At 39.8% G+C, this 23,304-nt stretch overlaps 1 protein-coding gene across 4 annotated transcripts in view; it reads right to left on the reverse strand.

The window, feature by feature from the left end:
• The window catches only part of REXO5 (RNA exonuclease 5), a 60,501-nt gene that overhangs the window by 10,807 nt on the left and 26,390 nt on the right, over nucleotides 1-23,304 (reverse strand). For all 4 annotated transcript variants that reach the window (XM_070362918.1, XM_014478154.2, XM_070362917.1 and 1 more), the window contains exons 9-15: nucleotides 19,281-19,419; nucleotides 19,044-19,138; nucleotides 10,602-10,704; nucleotides 8,435-8,526; nucleotides 7,564-7,684; nucleotides 725-829; nucleotides 101-238 (exon numbers count right to left, since the gene is read on the reverse strand). In XM_070362918.1, the coding sequence (XP_070219019.1) occupies nucleotides 101-238; nucleotides 725-829; nucleotides 7,564-7,684; nucleotides 8,435-8,526; nucleotides 10,602-10,704; nucleotides 19,044-19,138; nucleotides 19,281-19,419 (793 nt within the window). The remainder of the gene's footprint in view (nucleotides 1-100; nucleotides 239-724; nucleotides 830-7,563; nucleotides 7,685-8,434; nucleotides 8,527-10,601; nucleotides 10,705-19,043; nucleotides 19,139-19,280; nucleotides 19,420-23,304) is intronic.

Consider the following 23,304-nt stretch of genomic DNA (forward strand, 5'->3'; position numbering starts at 1 on the left):
ATCAAGCTCAAATCACTAATATCTGAATGGCCCTAGAAGGCATCTGAATTTACCACAATAGATTAGAAGGTCAAAAATCTAAGTTTTCTTGTCTCATTACCTGATGTGTTTCAAGAACAAGAGTCATTAACTGGACTGGACCAAAACTCTTAAACAGCCTCTTCAGAGCACTGAGGTTACAATTTTTATTAAATGGCCCAGCGTAGACAGTTGACATCTCTGTCCACTTGATCTTTATCTACAAGAAAAACAACAGAATACAGTGAGGAGATGGATGTGGAAAGAGAATCAAGTCAAATCTAAAGAAATCATAAGTTGAAACATGGGATTAAATCCTTTCAAAGAATTTCTCAACACAAACACCTGTCAAATGTACAAGAATTTGTCTTCAGGGATTTCACGGCATCATTATTTGGAATAGCAAAATTTTATCAAATCCAAATGCTGAAAATAATAGGTATATCCTACAAAAGAAAACTAGGCAGCACAAAGATTATATAGTGTTATGAACAGATGTTTAAGATATATTGTTAAGTGAAAAAATAAAGTTGCAAAATAGAATATATAGTCTGATTCCCATCATAAAAATGTAAATGGTAATATACCTATAGAAAAAATTTAGAGAAATATATAGTAAACTTAATATAAGTATGTATTACTTTCCTTAATTGGAGGAGATTATAATGTCATCAAATAAATCACCTAGTAGAACCCATTCACTTACCCTTTTGTTCATCTCTTCAGTGAGGTTGGGTGAAAAGGGTTCAAAAGAGAACTGCACGATGCTGAAGGGAAACAGGGGGATTTCCACTCTAGCCTGCTCAAGAACCTGTAGAAAACAGCACAGCCTGGATGAGGCAGGAATCTAGTCTATTGTGGCTTGTGGAGGTGAGCCACAGTAATATAAACAATGGTTGTCTTTTTACCCATGTTAAAAAGCAATGTGAGGCTGACTTCAAGGTCTGGAAAAAAAATGGTGATACCACACAGCCTTGTAAAAAACCATCTAATCAGTAAAAAGAACAGAATCACATATGACCCAGATCTCTAGCATTACTAAGCAGCAGACTATTACAACCTTCAAATTACCTCTAAGTAAAAAAACAAGTTAAATTCCAACAGAGCTACCATCACCCCACACTGTTGTAAGCCTGTGAATAAAGAGGGAGAAGAGGTGCAAGAGACTTTGAGGGGCAGGGAGCCAAGGGGCACAGAAGGCTTGGGTGAAACAAACAAAATCAGCCCCAGAAAAAACTACAACTAAATGCCAAACCAATGAAGACAGGTCACAACTTTGAAGGTTCAAGCCCTTGACTACAAGGAAGAGACTTGACAGCCTTAGAGAAACAGTGTTTCTGGGGAAAAATCAGATATATAGAGAAGAGGCAATACCCTATTGGAGCCACTGCAGTAAAGGAAAAAAAAAAAGAAATTAAGGAAAAAAGAGAAATAAAAGATAGGAAAAGATAAATACCAATCCCTCACAAGAGCATTATAAACTTACTCTTCCTAGCACATCTTTCTCAAAAAAACCATCAACACTTTAAAAAAAGAAAAAAGAGAGCCTGACATCGCAGATAAGAGTACAAGGAAGCTTTAGGCCCTCAGTTTGCCACACACACCACTTTAATACTATGTAAGCCAAAATATCTTTGCAAGAATATAAGAGACCAGTGGAGAACTACAGCACCCAGACACAACAACAACAAGGGATCCCAGCAACAGGAAAAGGAAAATATGCAGGTTTTGTATACCCATCTATGCCTGCACTATCTAACCTAGAAGAGCTCAACATAGAGGAAACTTCCCATACTGGGGATCTTCCCTCTGGACAGAAACAAGAGTGGACCATGCACTCAATGTCATGGTTAGATTGGGCATTGCCCGAGGGACTGATTAGTTTCTGTTTCACTTGACTCAAACCACTGATAGGACTGGCAGCCTTGTTTGTAAGCCACTGATGCAATCACATCTTAATGATGAACTTGTAATCACTGCACATTAGAGCTGCAGTTCCAAACACAGATGTCAGGAGGAGCAACAGATTGCAAGTTCTGAAAGGAAACAGGGACAAGCTGCTCGGGGAGTATGAGACAACTAAAAGCACCTGCACAAGCTCAGTGACAACACATCCTCAAAGTAGATTTGAGAGGTCCTGAAAACTCACTCTGAGCTGATCAGTGAACGCTTTCCTTTCCACAATGCCAGGCCCTAACAATGGGAGAGGTAGCTGACCTAAAGAAATACAGAATGAACTAAAAAGAGAACAAAGATAAACAACTAATGAAATCAGGAACAAAATGAGAATTTCATTAAAGAGACAGCAACTATATAAAAAAGAACTAAATAAACTCTGGAGCTGAAAAATACATTAAGTGAATTGAAAAATTCACTAAAGGGTTTCAACATCAGACTTGATTAGGCAAACTTGAAAATATATCTTTGAAATTACTAAGTTAGAGCAAAAAGAATAAAGAAAAGCAAATAGCATCTAAGAGGCTTACAGGACATCATCTAGAGGACTAATACAGAAAAATATAGGCATCCCAGAAGAAGAGAAAAAGGGATACAGAGCTTATCTGAAGAAATAATGGCTGAAAACCCCCCATATCTGAGCAAAGCAAAGAACATACAAATTCAATAAACTGAAAGGACTCCAAGCAGGATAAATCTAAAGAGACCAACACAAAGACATATTACAATCAAATTTGTTAAAAGACAAAATTAAAGAGAGAATCTTGAGCAGCAAGAGAAAAGCAATTCATCACATACAAGGATGCTTTCATAAGATTATCAGTGGATTTCTTTACAGAAACCTTGCAAATCAGAAGAGAGTGAAAAATTCAAAGAGCTAAAAAACAAACAAACCCCATCAACCAAGAAAACTGTATCCAGCAAAACTATGCTTAAAAAATGAAGGTTAAAAAAAAAAAAAAAAACTTGAGGAAGTTTATCATCACTATGCTTACTCTTATGAGAAATGCTACAGGGGGAGTCCTTTAAAATGAAAGGATACTAGACAACAACATGAAAGTATTCCAATTAAGGTAAATACATGAAGACACATAAACATAATACACTTATATTGGTGTAATTTTGGTGCATAAATTCACTTTTAATTATCCAGAACTTAAATTGACAAAAACATGGAAAAAATAACTACATGCCTATGTTAATTGTTTTTCTAATATGGAACAACGGACTGGTTCCAAATTGGGAAAGGAGTACATCAAGGCTGTATACTGTCCCCCTGTTTATTTACTTACATACAGAGTACATCATGCAAAATGCCAGGGTAGCTGAAGCTCAAGCTGGAATCAAGATTGCCAGGAGAAATATCAATAACCTAAGATAGCAGATGGCATGACCCTTATGGCAGGAAGCGAAGAGGAACCAAAGAGCTTTTTGATGGGGATAAATGGGGAACAATGCAAACAGTGACAGACTTTATTTTCTTGGACTCCAAAAACACTGCAGATGGTGACTGCAGCCATGAAATTAAAAGACGCTTGCTCCTTGGAAGAAAAGCTATGGCAAACCTAGACAGCACATTAAAAAGCAGAGACACTACTTTGCCAAAAAGGTCTGTCTAATCAAAGCTATGATTTTTCCAGTAGTCATGTACGGATATGAGAGTTGGACCATAAAAAAGCTGAGCGCCAAAGAATTGATGCTTTTGAACTGTGGTGTTGGAGAAGACTCTTGAGAGTCCCTTGGACTGCAAGATCCAACCAGTCCATCCTAAAGGAAATCAGTCCTAAATATTCATTGGAAGGACTGATGCAGGAGCTGAAGCTCCAGTACTTTGGCCACCTAATGAGAAAAGCTGACTCACTGGAGAAGACCTGGATGCTGGGAAAGGATGAAGGCAGAAGAAGGGGACGACAGAGGATGAGATGGTTGGATGGCATCACCAACTCAATGGATATGAGTTTGAGCAAGCTCCCAGAGATGGTGATGGACAGGGATGCCTGGCGTGGTACAGTGCATGTGGTTGCAAGGAGTCAGACGTGACTGAGCCACTGAACAACAACAACTAGGTTTGATACAGCTTTCCTGACAAGAAGCAATTGCCTTCTAATTTCATGGCTGCAGTCACCATCCCCAGTGATTTTAGAGCCTAAGAAGAGGAAATCTGTCACTACTTCCACCTTTTCCTCTTCTATTTGCCATGAAATGATGGGAACACATGCCATGATCTTAAGTTTTTTAATACTGAGTTTAAGCCAGCTTCTTCACTCTTCTCTTCACCCTCATCGAGAGGCTCTTTAGTTCCTCTTCACTTTCTCCCATTCGAGTTTTATCATCCACATATCTGAGGTCGTTAATGTGTATATAATATATAAAAATGCAATTTATGGTATCAGTAACATAAAGTTGAGTGGTGTGGAGCTTACAGGAGTAGAATTTTTGTATGCAATTAAGTTGTTATCAGTTTAAAACAATGTTTTAACTTTAAGATAACTGCAATGAGACTACAAAGAAAATATCTCCAGAACATACTCAAAAGGAAATGAGAAGGGTATCAAAGTCTGTTTCTACACACCCACATACACATACAATCAATGAAACTCAAAGGAAGACAGTAGAAAAGAGAGGAGGGACAAAAAGCTATAAAAGATACAGAAAACAATAAAATGGAAATAATCCTTCCAATCCAATGATTATTTTAGAGAGCAAAATGTTATTAGCAAACTGAATTCAACAACACATTGAAAGTTTTACACACCATGATCCGGTGAAATTTATTCCTGGGATGCAAGGATGTTTCAGTGTATGAAAATAATTCTATGTAATATACCACATTAACAGAATGAAAGACAAAACCATATGATCATTCAACTGCAGAATAAGCATTTGACAAGATTCAACACTAGTTCATAAAAACAATAAAAAACTAAAAATAGGAGGAAACTTCCCAAACATAATAAAGGCCATATATGAAAAGCCCACAGATAACATCATACATACATACAGATACATCATACATAGTCAAGGCTATGGTTTTTCCAGTGGTCATGTATGGATATGAGAGTTGGACTATAAAGCTGAGCGCCAAAGAATTGATGCTTTTGAACTGAGGTGTTGGAGAAGACTCTTGAGAGTCCCTTGGAATGCAAGGAGATCCAACCAGTCCATCCTAAAGGAAATCAGTCCTGAATATTCATTGGAAGGACTGATGCTGAAGCTGAAACTCCAATACTTTGACCACCTGTTGTGAAGAACTGACTCATTTGAAAAGACCCTGATGCTGGGAGAGATTGAAGGCGGGAGGAGAAGGGGACAACAGAGGATGAGATGGTGGGATGGCATCACCGACTCAATGGACATAAGTTTGAGTAAACTCCGGGAGTTGGTGATGGACAGGGAGGCCTGGCGTGCTGTGGTCCATGGGGTCGCAAAGAGTCAGACATGACTGAACGACTGAACTGAACTGAACTGAACATCATACTCAAAGGTAAAAGACTAAAAACTATTTCTCTAAGATCAGGAACAAGGATGCCCGCTCCTGCCACCTACATTCAACACAGTATTGAGAGTCCTAATCAGAGTAATAAAATATCCTCTGAGGAGGATACCTAATATTTAAGTTTCATATTAAAAAAAAGTTCAAATTGTCCAAAAATGAAATGCCCATTTTGGCTTCACAGTAGTTATTTTGCATAAATGTATAGACATCAGTAGGGTTTCCCAGAAGCTACAGTGGTAATGAATCTGACTGCCAGTGCAGGAGGCGCAAGAGATGTGAATTCAATCCCTGGGTTTGGAAGATCCCCTGGAGTAGGAAATTGGAACCCACGCCAGTATTCTTGTGTGGAAAATTCCACAGACAGAGGAGCCTGGTGGGCTAGAGTCCAATGGGTCACAAAGAGTCAGACACAACTGGGCATACTGAAATAAAATAGGAATCCACAGGTCCATGTGAAATTAATGAATGAATGAACAAATTAATAAGGTAATGGGAGGACTCTTACTCATAGAATGCTGAGTAACAACTAGTAACTATGGAGGAAGTATATAGAGTTGGAAAGTCATCATTGTACAATAGTCACAGTAAAATTGGTTCAGCTAAGAATCATCAGTTCAGTTGAGTTCAGTTGCTCAGTCATGTCTGATTCTTTGCAACCCCACGAATCGCAGCACGCCAGGCCTCCCTGTCCATCACCAACTCCCGGAGTTCACTCAGACTCATGTCCATTGAGTCGGTGATGCCATCCAGCCATCTCATCCTCTGTTGTCCACTTCTCCTCCTGCCCCCAATTCCTCCCAGCATGAGTCTTTTCCAATGAGTCAACTCTTCACATGAGGTGGCCAAAGTATTGGAGTTTCAGCTTCAGCATCCGTCCTTCCAATGAACACCCAGGACTGATCTCCTTTAGAATGGACTGGATGGATCTCCTTGCAGTCCAAGGGACTCTCAAGAGTCTTCTCCAACACCACAGTTCAAAAGCATCAATTCTTTGGCACTCAGCTTTCTTCACAGTCCAACTCTCACATCCATACATGACCACAGGAAAAACCATAGCCTTGACTAGACAGACCTTTGTTGGCAAAGTAATGTCTCTGCTTTTGAATATGCTATCTAGGTTGGTCATAACTTTCCTTCCAAGGAGTAAGCGTCTTTTAATTTCATGGCTGCAGTCACCGTCTACAGTGATTTTGGAGCCCCCAAAAATAAAGTCTGACACTGTTTGCACTGTTTCCCCATCTATTTCCATGAAGTGATGGGACCAGATGCCATGATCTTCGTTTTCTGATTGTTGAGCTTTAAGCCAACTTTTTCACTCTCCCCTTTCACTTTCATCAAGAGGCTTTTTAGTTCCTCTTCACTTTCTGCCATAAGGGTGGTATCATCTGCATATCTGAGGTTATTGATATTTCTCCTGGCAATCTTGATTCCAGCTTGTGCTTCTTCCAGCCCAGCGTTTCTCATGATGTACTCTGCATATAAGTTAAATAAGCAGGGTGACAATGTACAGCCTTGATGTACTCCTTTTCCTATTTGGAACCATTCTGATAAGAGCAGGAGGGGATTTTGATGAAAAGCAGGGTATTTGCTTTTCTTAAAGTATATCCTCACATAGTACTTATTTGAAATAAGGGGAAAAAGCAGTAACTCTCTAACAGAGAAAGCAGACAATATCTCGTTAAGATCATCAAAATAAAAACAAGAAAGGGACAGATGGACCAATATGCCTCTTGATGTGGTGCCCTGAAAAGGACATATTACTTATGTATGATCTGGCTAAACATACAGTCTGCATAACCTGAATCTAATTATAAGGAAACCCAAAATGAAATTACCAATGTCATGAGAGACAGAAATTCAATAGCCAAAGCCACAGGCCTGCTAGAATCTGGAAAAAGACACTGGCAGCTGACAGTTCTGCTCCTATTGGGTAACTAAGACTAAAAGTGCTCCATACAAAATTTGAGACAGAAGACTGGCTCATGGTACACAAGGTTGCTAATGAATAACAGCTTGATACTGGCATAGGTTACGAAGGGTTATGTTACCCTCTACTCTGAATACAACCTTCAAAGACACAGTGGGTCACTTACCTCTTTATTTGAAAGGCACTTAATAGTTTGACAGTTTTTGGAAGAAGAAAGTGCACTAGCATCTGCCTCCTGGGTCAAGAAAAGGAGCTTCTGGCCCACTGAATCCAGGCATTCTAAAACACTGTAAAGAAGGAGAGGTTAAGGAATAACCCAAGGTTAAGAGGTTAGGAATAACCCAAGAATTACTTCTTTATACTTGTACTGTCTAACATGGTACCAATTAGCAACATGTGGTTATTTTAATTAAAATTAAATAAAATGAAAATTCAGTTTCTTAATTGCAGTAGTCACATGTACTAAAAGGTTCACACGTGTGGATAGCACAGTTACAGAACATTTCCACCACTATAGAAATCATATTTGTCATTGCTGCTCTTGATTCAGGGAGAGGAAGGATAAACAAAAACATATTCAAAGCTCTTTATCAAAGTTTAGGCTAGATTGTAAGGATCTGATATATTTATTATGCTGCAAAGACAAATCCCTTCTGAATCTGTTTTTTGTTTGTATTTTCCCCAATCTGGGCAAGACATCAAGACTATAGCTGACTCCTTTAATCAAAATACTCACTAGTCTATATCTCCTCTCATGCTACTTAGTTCAATGTTATTTCAATGTCTCACTTTTTTGGTAAAATGAGTTATTTTAAGACAAGTCAATATATTCAGAAAATTAGAAAAGCATGCTATTCAGGGAAGTAGATGGTAGTTTTCCCTCCATAGTTTCTGTAATGGAAGAATGTTACTCATATTATTGATAAACATTTCTCAATAGACTCAAAAGGAGAAAAGAAATTGCTAGGTTTTGTTGTTAAATAAGCAATCAGATACTCCATTTATCTTTGTAACTATTTAGAACTGAAAAATATTACCTTGTGTTTAGCCGCTGAACTCCTTCTGCTGTATTTCTTGGCTCTTGGCTTTCCTGGTAACTAAATAGTGCCTCCAGATTTAGTTCTGCAATCTTAAAAGAAAATAAAGTGGTAAAAATCATTTAGTATCTTGTAAAGTATTTGATGGCAAATAGATGGGGAAACAGTGGAAAGAGTGTCAGACTACTTTTTTGGGCTCCAAAATCACTGCAGATGGTGAAATTAAAAGACGCTTACTCCTTGGAAGGAAAATTATGACCAACCTAGACAGCATATTAAAAAGCAAAGACATTACTTTGCCAACAAAGGTCCATCTAGTCAAGGCTATGGTTTTTCCAGTAGTCATGTATGGATGTGAGAGTTGGACTATAAAGAAAGCTGAGAGCCAAAGAATTGATGCTTTTAAACTGTAGTGTTGGAGAAGACTCTTGAGAGTCCCTTGGAATGCAAGGAGATCCAACCAGTCCATCCTAAAGGAAATCAGTCCTGAATATTCATTGGAAGGACTGATGCTGAAGCTGAAACTCAATACTTTGACCACCTGTTGTGAAGAACTGACTCATTTGAAAAGACCCTGATGCTGGGAAAGATTGAAGGTGGGAGGAGAAGGGGACAACAGAGGATGAGATGGTGGGATGGCATCACCGACTCAATGGACATATGTTTGAGTAAACTCCGGGAGTTGGTGATGGACAGGGAGGCCTGGCGTGCTGCGGTTCATGGGGTCGCAAAGAGTCAGACATGACTGAGTAACTGAACTGAACTGAAAGTATTTGAGGCTAAAAAACAAAACAAACAAAATGCTCAAACCTGAAAAACCTACTCAAGTGGTGTTCTTTGCTTCTGTAGACAGTGAACTTTGCTGATGCCACAGTCCTAGACTGGGTTCAATACTTACCAGATCGCGTCTGGCTGCTTAGCCAGGAATGGCAATCTGTTACCAGCTGCTGATGTAACATGAATATGGGAAAGGACCAAGCGGGGCTAAGTGAAAAGCAGTGACAATTCATTCATTCCCAAGTCACTTAAAACTTACTTCTCTGTAAACATGCAATCTTTTGAAACTATAAAAGAATAGTTTTCATGGCAATATGAAGAAAAAAAGACTTTATTATATTAATACAAAATTATTAAAAGTATTCTAGTTTATTCTCTTTGCATAAAGTGAGAGCCCTTTGGGAGTTTTCGTGTATAGAGATACAAGTTTTCTTACTTAGAATCATTTTAGATTTGCAGAAAAATTATAAAGAGAATATAGAGTTCCCAAGCATATTCAACTGCCATTTTCGACTATTATTAATATCTTAGATTAGTATTATATATTTGGCACAATTATTGATGTTAGTTTTTTCTTTTTAAATTTTTTATTTGAGTATAGTTGATTTACAATGTTGTGTTAGTTTCTATTTATACCAAAGTGAATCAGTTACACATATCCATTCTTTTTTTTTTTTTCAACATATCCATTCTTTTATAGATTCTTTTCCAGTGTGTTATTAACTAAAGCCTATGCTTAATTCAGATTTCCTTAGATTTTACTCAAGTGATATGCAGTTCTTCCTAGAAGTCAAGTGGCAACTGCTGTTGAAACAGTGCTACCCCAAGAGAGCAAAAATCTATGTAGATATTTATAATTATCACAATTATTAACATCAGTTACAGTGACTTAAAAGTAGCATGCAGGATCTTTAGTTCCCTAAACAGGGATAAAACCCATGCCCCCTGCAATGGAAGCACAAAGTCTTAACCACTGGAATTCTATCAACTATAATGATTAATACCACTTTATGGTGCTTAATATATTCATGGCACTGTGCTAAGAGCATTGTACTCTATAATACCTCATTTACCCTCACCAATATCCCAGAGAAGTGTGTTCCCATTTTACAGATCTAGAAACTAAAAACTAGAAACTAAAGTTCTTCAGAGAAATTGCCTTAGATATCACATATCATTTCACCTATAATATATATCATTTCACCTACTGAAAAACAGGTTAAGTCTAACTTCAGAGACATTTAACCACTATATTATGCTAGTGATACACATCTTAATTTCAAATATATTTTCACCTTGAATTACACTCCCATTTTTGTAAAGAAATAGGATATGGTGGTTTGTGACACTGTTCTAGTCTCATAAGTTGAAGGAAAGCAAAGATACTAACCTTCTTTGGGCCATACTTGAGGAAATATCGAGCCAATTCAAGGGTTGTTCTAGCATCTTCTGTAGCATCATGACCAAGCCTATCTGGACACTGTATATCCTTCCTGGAAAGTCAAAGTAAAATTGAGATAACTGGGAGCATTCTTTTTTTTTTTTAATTTTGTGGCTGTGAGGTGCGGCATGTGGAATTCCTCGACCAGGGATTGAACCCACACCCCCTACATTGGAAGCATGGAGTTTTAACCACTGGAAGGCCAGGAAAGTTCTGAGAGCATTTTTAATGACAGATTCATTCAACTACCCCAAAGTTCTAGCTACATGTAAAATTTTAGCATCCCAGTAATTAGATTTGAATCACAACAATCCAGATTCATTTATTCCTTAGTGCCAAGATCTGAAAGGTTCTGAGAATACAGAATGATCAGGAATGGCTTTGTCTACAGTAAGCACATCATCAATGGCTATTTAATAAAAAGTCTCTGGTTCACTCCCTAGTCAATCGCTTGTCTCATTTCTTAGATATAGCTGTGGTTTTAAAGTTATCTTCCAGAAATTTTCTATTTGTATACAAGTGTCTAATATACAGCCTTCCCAGGTGGCGCTAGCGGTAAAGAACACTCCTAAAAATGCAGGTAGAGTTAAGAGACATAGGTTCAAACCCTGGGTTGGGAAAATCCCCTGGAAAAGGGCATGGCAACCCACTCCAGTATTCTTGCCAGGAGAATGCCATGGATAGAGGCCCCGGGTGGGCTACGGTCCACAGGGTCACAACTGTAACACAGTTGTGTCAGGGACACAACTGAAGCAACTTTGCATGCATGCACGCATGTCTGTTATATACTTAAAAGTTCTTTATTTAAATTTTTTGACTGCACTGTGTGGCATATGGGTCTTAGTTCCCTGACCAAGGATGGTGCCTGTGCCCCCTCCATTGGAAGCACCGAAATGCCAGAGAAGTCTCATTATTTTAAAAAATTTGTAAAAATACATATCTTCCCTGGTGGCTCAGACAGTAAAGCGTCTGCCTACAATGTGGGAGACCTGGGTTCAACCCCGGGATCAGGAAGATATCCTGGAGAAGGAAATGGCAACTCACTCCAGTATTCTTGCCTGGAAAATCCCATGGATGGAGGAACCTGGTTAGGCTACAGTCCATGGGGTCACAAAGAGTCAGACGCGACTGAGCGACTTTACTCACTCATACAGCTACATCATATCAATATCTCAAAATCTTTGAATCTTCTTCTGAAACTCCATTTTATGGAGATTAATCTATAAATTGGAGAATAATACCCAGATTTTTTCTCAGTAACATCTTCAGATCAGATCAGTCACTCAGTCGTGTCCGACTCTTTGCGACCCCAGGAATCGCAGCACACCAGGCCTCCCTGTCCATCACCAACTCCTGGAGTTCACTCATGTCCATTGAGTCAGTGATGCCGTCCAGCCATCTCATCCTCTGTCGTCCCCTTCTCCTCTTGCCCCCGATCCCTCCCAGCATCAGAGTCTTTTCCAATGAGTCAACTCTTCGCATGAGGTGGCCAAAGTATTGGAGTTTCAGCTTTAGCATCATTCCTTCCAAAGAAATCCCAGGGCTGATCTTTAGAATGGACTGGTTGGATCTCCTAGCAGTCCAAGGGACTCTCAAGAGTCTTATCCAACACCACAGTTCAAAAGCATCAATTCTTCGGCGCTCAGCCTTCTTCACAGTCCAACTCTCACATCCACACATGACCACAGGAAAAACATTAGCCTTGACTAGACGAACATTTGTTGGCAAAGTAATGTCTCTGCTTTTGAATATGCTATCTAGGTTGGTCATAACTTTCTTTCCAAGGAGTAAGCGTCTTTTAATTTCATGGCTGCAGTCACTATCTGCAGTGATTTTGGAGCCCAGAAAAATAAAGTCTGACACTGTTTCCACTGTTTCCCATCTATTTCCCATGAAGTGATGGGACTGGATGCCATGATCTTCGTTTTCTGAATGTTGAGCCTTAAGCCAACTTTTTCACTCTCCACTTTCACTTTCATCAGGCGGCTTTTGAGTTCCTCTTCACTTTCTGCCATAAGGGTGGTATCATCTGCGTATCTGAGGTTATTGATATTTCTCCTGGCAATCTTGATTCCAGCTTGTGTTTCTTCCAGTCCAGCGTTTCTCATGGTGTACTCTGCATATAAGTTAAATAAGCATGGTGACAATATACAGCCTTGACATACTCCTTTTCCTATCTGGAACCAGTCTGTTGTTCCATGTCCATTTCTAACTGTTGCTTCCTGACCTGCATACAAATTTCTCAAGAGGCAGATCAGGTGGTCTGGTATTCCCATCTCTTTCAGAATTTTCCACAGTTTATTGTGATCCACACAGTCAAAGGCTTTGGCATAGTCAATAAAGCAGAAATAGATGTTTTTCTGGAACTCTCTTGCTTTTTCCATGATCCAGTGGATGTTGGCAATTTGATCTCTGGTTCCTCTGCCTTTTCTAAAACCAGCTTGAACATCAGGAAGTTCACAGTTCACATACTGCTGAAGCCTGGCTTGGAGAATTTTGAGCATTACTTTACTAGCGTGTGAGATGAGTGCAATTGTGCAGTAGTTTGAGCATTCTTTGGCATTGCCTTTCTTTGGGTTTGGAATGAAAACTGACCTTTTCCAATCCTGTGGCCACTGCTGAGTTTTCCAAATTTGCTGGCATATTGAGTGCAGCACTTTCACAGCATCATCTTTCAGGATTTGAAATAACTCAACTGGAATTCCATCACCTCCACTAGCTTTGTTCGTAGTGATGCTTTCTAAGGCCCACTTGACTTCACATTCCAGGATGTCTGGCTCTAGGTCAGTGATCACACCATCGTGATTATCTGGGTCGTGAAGATCTTTTTTGTAAGTTCTTCTGTGTATTCTTGCCATCTCTTCGTAATATCTTCTGCTTCTGTTAAGTCCATACCATTTCTGTCCTTTATCGAGTCCATCTTTGCATGAAATGTTCCTTTGGTATCTCTGATTTTCTTGAAGAGATCTCTAGTCTTTCCCATTCTGTTGTTTTCCTCTATTTCTTTGCATTGATCACTGAGGAAGGCTTTCTTATCTCTTCTTGCTATTCTTTGGATCTCTGCATTCAGATGTGTATATCTTTCCTTTTCTCCTTTGCTTTTCGCTTCTCTTATTTTCACAGCTATTTGTAAGGCCTCCCCAGACAGCCATTTTGCTTTTTTGCACTTCTTTTCCACAGGGATGGTCTTGATCCCTGTCTCCTGTACAATGTCACCAACCTCCTTCCATAGCTGGTCAGGCACTCTATCTATCAGATCCAGGCCCTTAAATCTATTTCTCACTTCCACTGTATAATCATAAGGGATTTAATTTAGGTTATACCTGAATGGTCTAGTGGTTTTCCCTACTTTCTTCAATTTAAGTCTGAATTTGGCAATAAGGAATTCATGGTCTGAGCCACAGTCAGCTCCTGGTCTTGTTTTTGCTGACTGTATAGAGCTTCTCCATCTTTGGCTGCAAAGAATATAATCAATCTGATTTTGGTGTTGACCATCTGGTGATGTCCACGTATAGAGTCTTCTCTTGTGTTGTTGGAAGAGTGTGTTTGTTATGACCAGTGCATTTTCTTGGCAAAACTCTATTAGTTTTTGCCCTGCTTCATTCCGTATTCCAAGGCCAAATTTGCCTGTTACTCCAGGTGTTTCTTGACTTCCTACTTTTGCATTCCAGTCCCCTATAATGAAAAGGACATCTTTTTTTGGTGTGTTCTAAAAGGTCTTGTAGGTCTTCATAGAACTGTTCAACTTCAGCTTCTTCAGCATTACTGGTTGGGGCATAGACTTGGATTATGTGACACTGAATGGTTTGCCTTGGAAATGAACAGAGATCATTCTGTCATTTTTGAGATTGCATCCAAGTAGTGCATTTCAACTCTTTTGTTGACCATGATGGCTACTCCATTTCTTCTGAGGGATTTCTGCCCGCAGTAGTAGATATAATGGTCATCTGAGTTAAATTCACCCATTCCAGTCCATTTCAGTTCGCTGATTCCTAGAATGTCGACATTCACTCTTGCCATCTCTTGTTTGACCACTTCCAATTTGCCTTGATTCATGGACTTGACATTCCAGGTTCCTATGTAATATTGCTCTTTACAGCATCAGACCTTGCTTCTATGACCAGTCACATCCACAGCTGGGTATTCTTTTTGCTTTGGCTCCATCCCTTCATTCTTTCTGGAGTTATTTCTCCACTGATCTCTAGTAGCATATTGGGCACCTACTGACCTGGGTAGTTTCTCTTTCAGTATCCTATCATTTTGTCTTTTCATACTGTTCGGGTGCGCTAAAGCACAGGCGGCTGTGACAGGTGCGCTAAAGCGCAGGTGGCTGAGACGGGCACGCCAAAGCGTGGCAGAGAGGAGTTACCCCATGTCCGAGGTCAGGGGCAGCAGCTGAGAGTGCCAGACTGCGATGGCACAGGAACAGCCGAGAGGAGCTACCCCATGTCCAAGGTCAGGGGCGGAGACGAGACGAGTTACCCCACGTCCGAGGTCAGGGGTGGTGGCCGGGAGGAGATACCCCATGCCCTTAAGCCCGAGGCCAGGGGTGGCGGGCGGGAGGAGGAACCCCTGGCCGAGGCCAGGGGCAGTGGCCGGGAGGACCAACCCCATGCCGTGGCTGCACGGGCACAGGAGGGCCTAGAGGAGCTATCCCACATTGAAGGTCAAGAAGGGCGGCAGTGAGGAGATACCCCTCGTCCAAGGTAAGGAGCATTGGCTGCACTTTGCTGGAGTAGCCGTGAAGAGATACCCCACGCCCAAGGTAAGAGAAACCCAAGATGGTAGGTGTTGCAAGAGGGCCTCAGAGAGCAGACACACTGAAACCATACTCACAGAAAACTAGTCAATCTAATCACACTAGGACCACAGCCTTGTCTAACTCAAAGAAACTAAGCCATGCCCGTGGGGTGACCCAAGATGGGCAGGTCATGGTGGAGAGATCTGACAGAATGTGGTCCACTGGAGAAGGGAATGGCAAACCACTTCAGTATTCTTCCTTGAGAACCCCATGAACAGTAACATCTTAGACATCCCTTTATTGCACATTTCATAGCTGGAGCCACCATCTGCAGTGATTTTAGAGCACAAAAAAATAAAATCTGTCACTGTTTCCCCATCTATTTGCCATGAAGTGATGGGACCAGAAGCCAAGATCTTAGTTTTCTAAATGTTGAGCTTTAAGCCTACTTTTTCACTCTCCTCTTTCATCAAGAGGCTCTCTAGTTCTTCTTTGCTTTCTGCTATAAGTGTGGTGTCATCTGCACATCTGAGGTTATTGATATTTCTCCCAGCAATCTTGATTCCAGCTTGTGCTTCATCCAGTCCCACATTTCTCATGATGTACTCTGTATATAACTTAAATAAGCAAGGTGACAATATACAGCCTTGATGTACTCCTTTCCCGATTTGGAATCAGTCTGTTGTTCTATGTCCAGTACTAACTGTTGCTTCTTGACCTGCATATATATTTCTCAGGAGGCAGGTCAGGTGGTCTGGGATTCCTATCTCGTGAAGAATTTTCCACAGTTTATTATGATCCACACAGTCAAAGGCTTTGGCATAGTCAATAAAGCAGAAATAGATGTTTTTCTGGAACTCATTTGCTTTTTTGATGATCCAACAGATGTTGGCAATTTGATCTCTGGTTCCTCTGCCTTTTCTAAATCCAGCTTGAACATCTGGAAGTTCATGGTTCATGTACTGTTGAAGCCTGGTTTGGAGGATTTTGAGCATTACTTTGCTACCATGTGAGATGAGTACAACTGTGTGGTAGATTAAGCATTCTTTTGCATTGCCTTTTTTTGGGATTGGAATGAAAACTAACCTTTTCCAGTCTTGTGGCTGCTGCTGAGTTTTCCAAATTTGTTGACATATTGACTGCAGCACTTTCACAGCATCATCTTTTAGGATTTGAAATAACTCAACTGGGATTCCATCACCTCCACTAGCTTTGTTCGTAGTGATGCTTCCTAAGGCCCACTTGACTTCGCATTTCAGGATGTCTGGCTCTAGGTGAGTGATCACATGATCGTGATTATCTGGGTTGTGAAGATCTTTATTGTATAGTTCTTCAGTGTATTCTTGCTACCTCTTCTTAATATCTTCTGCTTCTGAGAGATCCATACCATTTCTGTCCTTTATTGTGGGCATCTTTGCATGAAATCTTCCCTTGGTATCTCTAATTTTCTTGAAGACATTTCTAGTCTTTCCCATTCTATTGTTTTCCTTTATTTCTTTGCATTAATCCCTGAGGAAGACTTTCTTAGGTCTGCTTGCTATTCTTTGGAACTCTGCATTCTGATGCTGATATCTTTCCTTTTCTCCTTTGCCTTTTGCTTCTTTTCATAGCTATTTAAAAGGCCTCCTCAGACAACCATTCTGCCTTTTTCATTTCTTTTTCTTGACGATGCTTTTGATCACTGCCTCCTCTACAATGTCACGAACCTCCATCCACAGTTCATCAGGCACTCTATCAGATCTAATCCCTTGAATCTATTTGTCACTTCCACTGTATAATTGTAAGGGATTTGATATAGGTCATACGTGAATGGTCTAGTGGTTTTCCCTACTTCCTTAAATTTAAGTCTGAATTTGGCAATAAGGAGTTCATGATCTGAGCCACAGTCAGCTTACAGTCTTGTTTTTGCTGACTGTATACACCTTCTTCATCTTTGGCTGCAAAGAATATAATCAATCTGATTTCAGTATTGACCAATTGGTAATGTCCATGTATAGAGTCTTCTCTTGAGTTTTTGGAAGAGGGTGTTGCTATGATCAGTGCATTCTCTTGGCAAAACTCTATCAGCCTTTGCCCTGCTTCATTCTGTATTCCAAGGCCAAATTTGCCTTTACTCCAGGTATCTCTTGACTTCCTACTTTTGCATTCCAGTCCCCTATAATGAAAAGGGCATCTTTTTGGGGTGTTAGTTCTAGAAGGTCTTATAGGTCTTCAACAGAACCATTCAACTTAAGGTTCTTCAGCATTACTGGTCAGGGCTAAACTTGGGTTTACTGTGATATTGAATGGTTTGCCTTGGAAATGAACTGAGATCATTCTGTCATTTTTGAAATTGCATCCAAGTACTGCATTTCAGACTCTTTTGTTGACTATAATGGCTACTCCATTTTTTCTCATGGATTCTTGCCCACAGTAGTAGATATAATGGTCATCTGAGTTAAATTCACCCATTCCAGTCCATTTTAGTTCACTGATTCCTAAAATGTCGATGTTCACTCTTGCCATCTCCTGTTTGACCACTTCCAATTTGTCTTCATTCATGGACCTAATGTTCCAGGTTTCTATGAGATATTGCTCTTGATAACATCAGACTTTACTTCCATCAACAGTCACAGTAAAAATCACTGCAGATGGTGACTGCAGCCATGAAATTAAAAGATATTTGCTTCTTGGAAGACAAGTTATGACCAATCTGGAGAGTGTATTAACAAGCAGAGACATTACTTTGCCAACAAAGGTCCATCTAGTCAAAGCTATGGTTTTTCTAGTATTCATGTATGGATGTGAGAGTTGGACTCTAAAGAAAGCTGAGCACTGAAGAATTGATGATTTTGAACTGTGGTATTGGAGAAGACTCTTAAGAGTCACTTGGACAGCAAGGAGTTCCAACCAGTCCATACTGAAGGAAATCAGTCCTGTATATTCATTGGAAGGAGTAATGCTGAAGCTGAAACTCCAATACTTTGGCCACATGCTGCAAAGAACTGACTCATTTGAAAAGACCCTGATGCTGGGAAAGATTGAAGGTGGGAGGAGAAGGGGATGACAGAGGATGAGATGGTTGGGTGCCATCACCGACTCAATGGACATGAGTTTGAGTAAACTCCGGGAACTAGTGATGGACAGGGAGGCCTGGTGTGCTGCAGTCCATGGGGTCACAAAGAGTCGGACACACTGAGCAACTGAACTGAACTATTAGCACATATCATCACATTCAATAACAAAGCATCAGTTATACAACTAACCATAATTTATTTAACTAGTCTTGTAGAATATCTGAAGATTTGAGGGCTATTTTAAACCGCACTATAATGAACATCATTATACATGTGTTTGTACGTACTAGGATACTATCAATATAGGAATGCTATGTTTCAAACTTTTGGGTAACTTTTCTGCCTTTTCTGTCCAGTTCTATCCATCAACCTTCAGCTACGAATGCAACTCCTTTTTGTATTCCCAAAGTTTTTTCATTTATGTGTCATACTTCTCTTTGAAGTTAGGATCTCAGAATTCCTAATAATGTTTACAAACTAAGAGAGAGGAAGAGCAGAGAGGCTGACCTTTTGCAATATGCTTTAAATAAGACACAATATGCTAACTTATATGCAGTCTATCAGGATAATATTATAATATTCAAAAAAACTTACCCCAAAATAGCTTTGGCTAAGAACTTGAGCTTAAATCTTCTGCCCTGCTCTCTGACATAAAGCAATGATGTATCAATAACATATGGATGTATCATCTGAGGAGGAAAGAGAATAGAATGAGTAGCATCCTATGTTAAAGGAAAAAATAAGTGGACTGGGGAACAGAAGGCTTTAGATCTAAGATAGATATAACAGGCTCATATGCTAGAAAAACTAAGTCCTAAATCAGATACTCACTTTCAGTGCTCTGAGATCTAAATCTAAGGAGTGGCCCACTAAGACAGCATCAGGAGGAAGAAGGATCTTCAACCGTCTCTGTACATCTTTGAGTTTGGTTGTCACTGGGTTAAGAATCTTCTTTGTGATTCCAGAGAAACTTTAAACAACAACAACAACAACAAAAAAACAGAGAAATAGACAAACCAGGATATTACTAAGTTTCCCTCCCTGGAAAGCTACTTCGAAAAGAATATTTTAAAAAATTGATAAAACATTAATAAATGCTCAGTGTAATAAGACTGAAAATAAACAAAGAAGAAATTAAAAACTGCCTATAATCCCACTACCCAGAGATCACTTTTTACACTTTAATACCCTTTCATATTTTTTGATACATATATATTCATGTATGTTTCATTTTTATAAAAATGCAATGGCTAATAAGCACATGAAAAAGTGCTCAACATGGCTCATTATTTGAGAAATGCACCTGTCAGAATGGCCATCATCCAAAAATCTACAAACAATAAATCCTGGAGAGAGTATGGAGAAAAGGAACACTTTTGTACTGTTGGTAGGAATATAAATTGATACAGCCCCTACGGAAGACAGTATGGAGATACCTTAAAAAACTAGGGATAAAACTACCATAGGACTCAACAATCCCATTACTAGGCATATAACCCTAAGAAAACCATAATTGAAAAAGACACATATACCCCAAATGTTCATTGCAGCACTATTTATGATAGGACATGGAAGCAACTTAAGATGTTCATGGACAGATGAATGGATAAAGAAGGTGTGATACATATATAGAATGGAATATTATTCACCCATAAAAATGAATGCATTTGAGTCAGTTCTAATGAGGTGGATGAACATAGAGTCTATTATACAGAGTGAAGTAAGTCAGAAAAAGATAAACAAATATCATATATTAATTCATATGTATACAATCTAGAAATATGGTACTGTTGAACCTATTTGCAGGGCAGCAATGGAGACACAGACATAAAGAACAGACTTGTGGACATGGCGAAAGGGAGAGTGTGGGTTGAATAGAGAGTAGCATGGAAACATATATATTACCATATGTAAAATAGATTGCTGATGGGTATCTGCTGTATAATACAGGGAGTGCAAATCCAGTGTTCCGTGACTACCTAGTAGGATGGGATGAGGTAGAAGGTGGGAGAGAGATTCACAAGGAAGGGGACATATGTGTGCCTATGGCTGACTCATGTTGATGTATGGCAAAAACCAACACAATATTGTAGAGCAATTGTCCTCCAACTAAAAATAAATAAATAAAAAAATAAATAACAATTTTAAAATGTTATCATGGGACTACCCTGGTGGTTCAGAGGTTAAGATTCCCTGCTTTCACTGCAGTGGGCCAGATTTGATCCCTGATTGGGGAACTAAGATCCCACAAGCCACATGGGATATCATAATGCATATTACTGTATAATATAAACATAACACTTTCTATATGTCAGGAACAAGTTTTCATATCAATAAATCTATTTCAGCACATCCTTTTAAATGGTTAGAGTAGATATAACATTTTAACCAACCCCCCATTTTCATTTTAACCAACCCCCTACATTTATATTCCCATATTTTTTGCAATACTATGACAAACACGCTTATACATACAGCTTTGTTACATATGACTGTTCCCTAACAATATCGTGTAATTGTCTTGTTACTAATAGGGCAGTCTTTATCATTATCATGGCCTCTCTGTGCCTAAGTAAGCATGAACTGATAGATGTAACTACAATGGGCAACAACAGTAATATTTCCTGGCTTTTCTTTGCCTAATCACAGTACTATGTATATTCTGAAATTGCATGCTTATCTTTGGAATGATAAAAAAATTTTTAACTTCAAATTTCTGCTGTGGAAAAACTTAGTTTCATTTTAGTTTCTGGGGCCAAGGGAGATTAAGGTCTAAGATCATTTGACAACCAAAAGATGATTTATAGATTTTTCAGATGGGGTCTTATCAGAGAGCAAAGATATTTGGCAGTTGCTACAACTGTCAGATTCCATGACAAGGAAGATAATATTCTGGTGATTTAAAGTCATAGGAAAATTAAAAAAAAAAAAAATAAAGTCATAGGAAAATTAAAGTGCAAGAATGATAAGAGCATTATATACCAACATCGTACAATTTCAGTATTAAAATTTACAGTTGTGGTACCCCAGCCTTTTCTTTGATAGTAAGCAGATAATAATATGGAGAAGGCAATGGCACCCCACTCCAGTACCCTTGCCTGGAAAATCCCATGGATGGAGGAGCCTGGTAGGCTGCTCTCCATGGGGTCGCTAAGAGTCGGATAGGACTGAGCGACTTCACTTTCACTTTTCACTTTCATGCATTGGAGGAGGAAATGGCAACCCACTCCAGTGTTCTTGCCTGGAGAATCCCAGGGACGGGGGAGCCTGGTGGGCTGCCGTCTATGGGGTCGCACAGTCAGACACGACTGAAGCGACTTAGCAGCAGCAGCAGTAGATAATAATAGAGCCAGACATCCTGGAATGTGAAGTCAAGTGGGCCTTAGAAAGCATCACTACGAACAAAGCTAGTGGAGGTGATGGAATTCCAGTTGAGCTATTCCAAATTCTGAAAGATGATGCTGTGAAAGTGCTGCGCTCAATATGCCAGCAAATTTGGAAAACTCAGCAGTGGCCACAGGACTGGAAAAGGTCAGTTTTCATTCCAATCCCAAAGAAAGGCAATGCCAAAGAATGCTCAAACTACCGCACAATTGCACTCATCTCACACGCTAGTAAAGTAATGCTCAAAATTCTCCAAGCCAGGCTTCAGCAGTATGTGAACTGTGAACTTCCTGATGTTCAAGCTGGTTTTAGAAAAGGCAGAGGAACCAGAGATCAAATTGCCAACATCCACTGGATCATGGAAAAAGGAAGAGAGTTCCAGAAAAACACCTATTTCTGTTTTATTGACTATGCCAAAGCCTTTGACTGCGTGGATCACAATAAACTGTGGAAAATTCTGAAAGAGATGGGAATACCAGACCACCTGATCTGCCTCTTGAGAAATTTGTATGCAGGTCAGGAAGCAACAGTTAGAACTGGACATGGAACAACAGACTGGTTCCAGATAGGAAAAGGAGTATGTCAAGGCTGTATATTGTCACCATGCTTATTTAACTTATATGCAGAGTACATCATGAGAAACGCTGGGCTGGAAGAAACACAAGCTGGAATCAAGATTGCTGAGAGAAATTATCAATAACCTCAGATACGCAGATGACACCACCCTTATGGCAGAAAGTGAAGAGGAACTAAAAAGCCTCTTGATGAAAGTGAAAGGGGAGAGTGAAAAAGTTGGCTTAAAGCTCAACATTCAGAAAACGAAGATCATGGCATCTGGTCCCATCACTTCATGGGAAATAGATGGAGAAACAGTGCAAACAGTGTCAGACTTTATTTTTTGGGGCTCCAAAATCACTGTAGATGGTGATTGCAGCCATGAAATTCAAAGACGCTTACTCCTTGGAAGGAAAGTTATGACCAACCTAGATAGCATATTGAAAAGCAGAGGCATCACTTTGCCAACAAAGGTTCGTCTAGTCAAGGCTATGGTTTTTCCTGTGGTCATGTATGGATGTGAGAGTTGGACTGTGAAGAAGGCTGTGCACTGAAGAATTGATGCTTTTGAACTGTGGTGTTGGATAAGACTCTTGAGAGTCCCTTGGACTTCAAGGAGATCCAACCAGTCCATTCTGAAGGAGATCAGCCCTCGGATTTCTTTGGAAGGAATGATGCTAAAGCTGAAACTCCAGTACTTTGGCCACCTCATGCGAAGAGTTGACTCATTGGAAAAGACTCTGATGCTGGGAGGGATTGGGGGCAGGAGGAGAAGGAGACAACACAGGATGAGATGGCTGGATGGCATCACTGACTCGATGGACGTGAGTCTGAGTGAACTCTGGGAATAATGGACAGGGAGGCCTGGCGTGCTGCAATTCATGGGGTCGCAAAGAGTCAGACACAACTGAGCAAC

Source organism: Bos mutus, chromosome 25, assembly GCF_027580195.1.
Source record: "Bos mutus isolate GX-2022 chromosome 25, NWIPB_WYAK_1.1, whole genome shotgun sequence".
Taxonomy (NCBI): Eukaryota; Metazoa; Chordata; class Mammalia; order Artiodactyla; family Bovidae; genus Bos; species Bos mutus.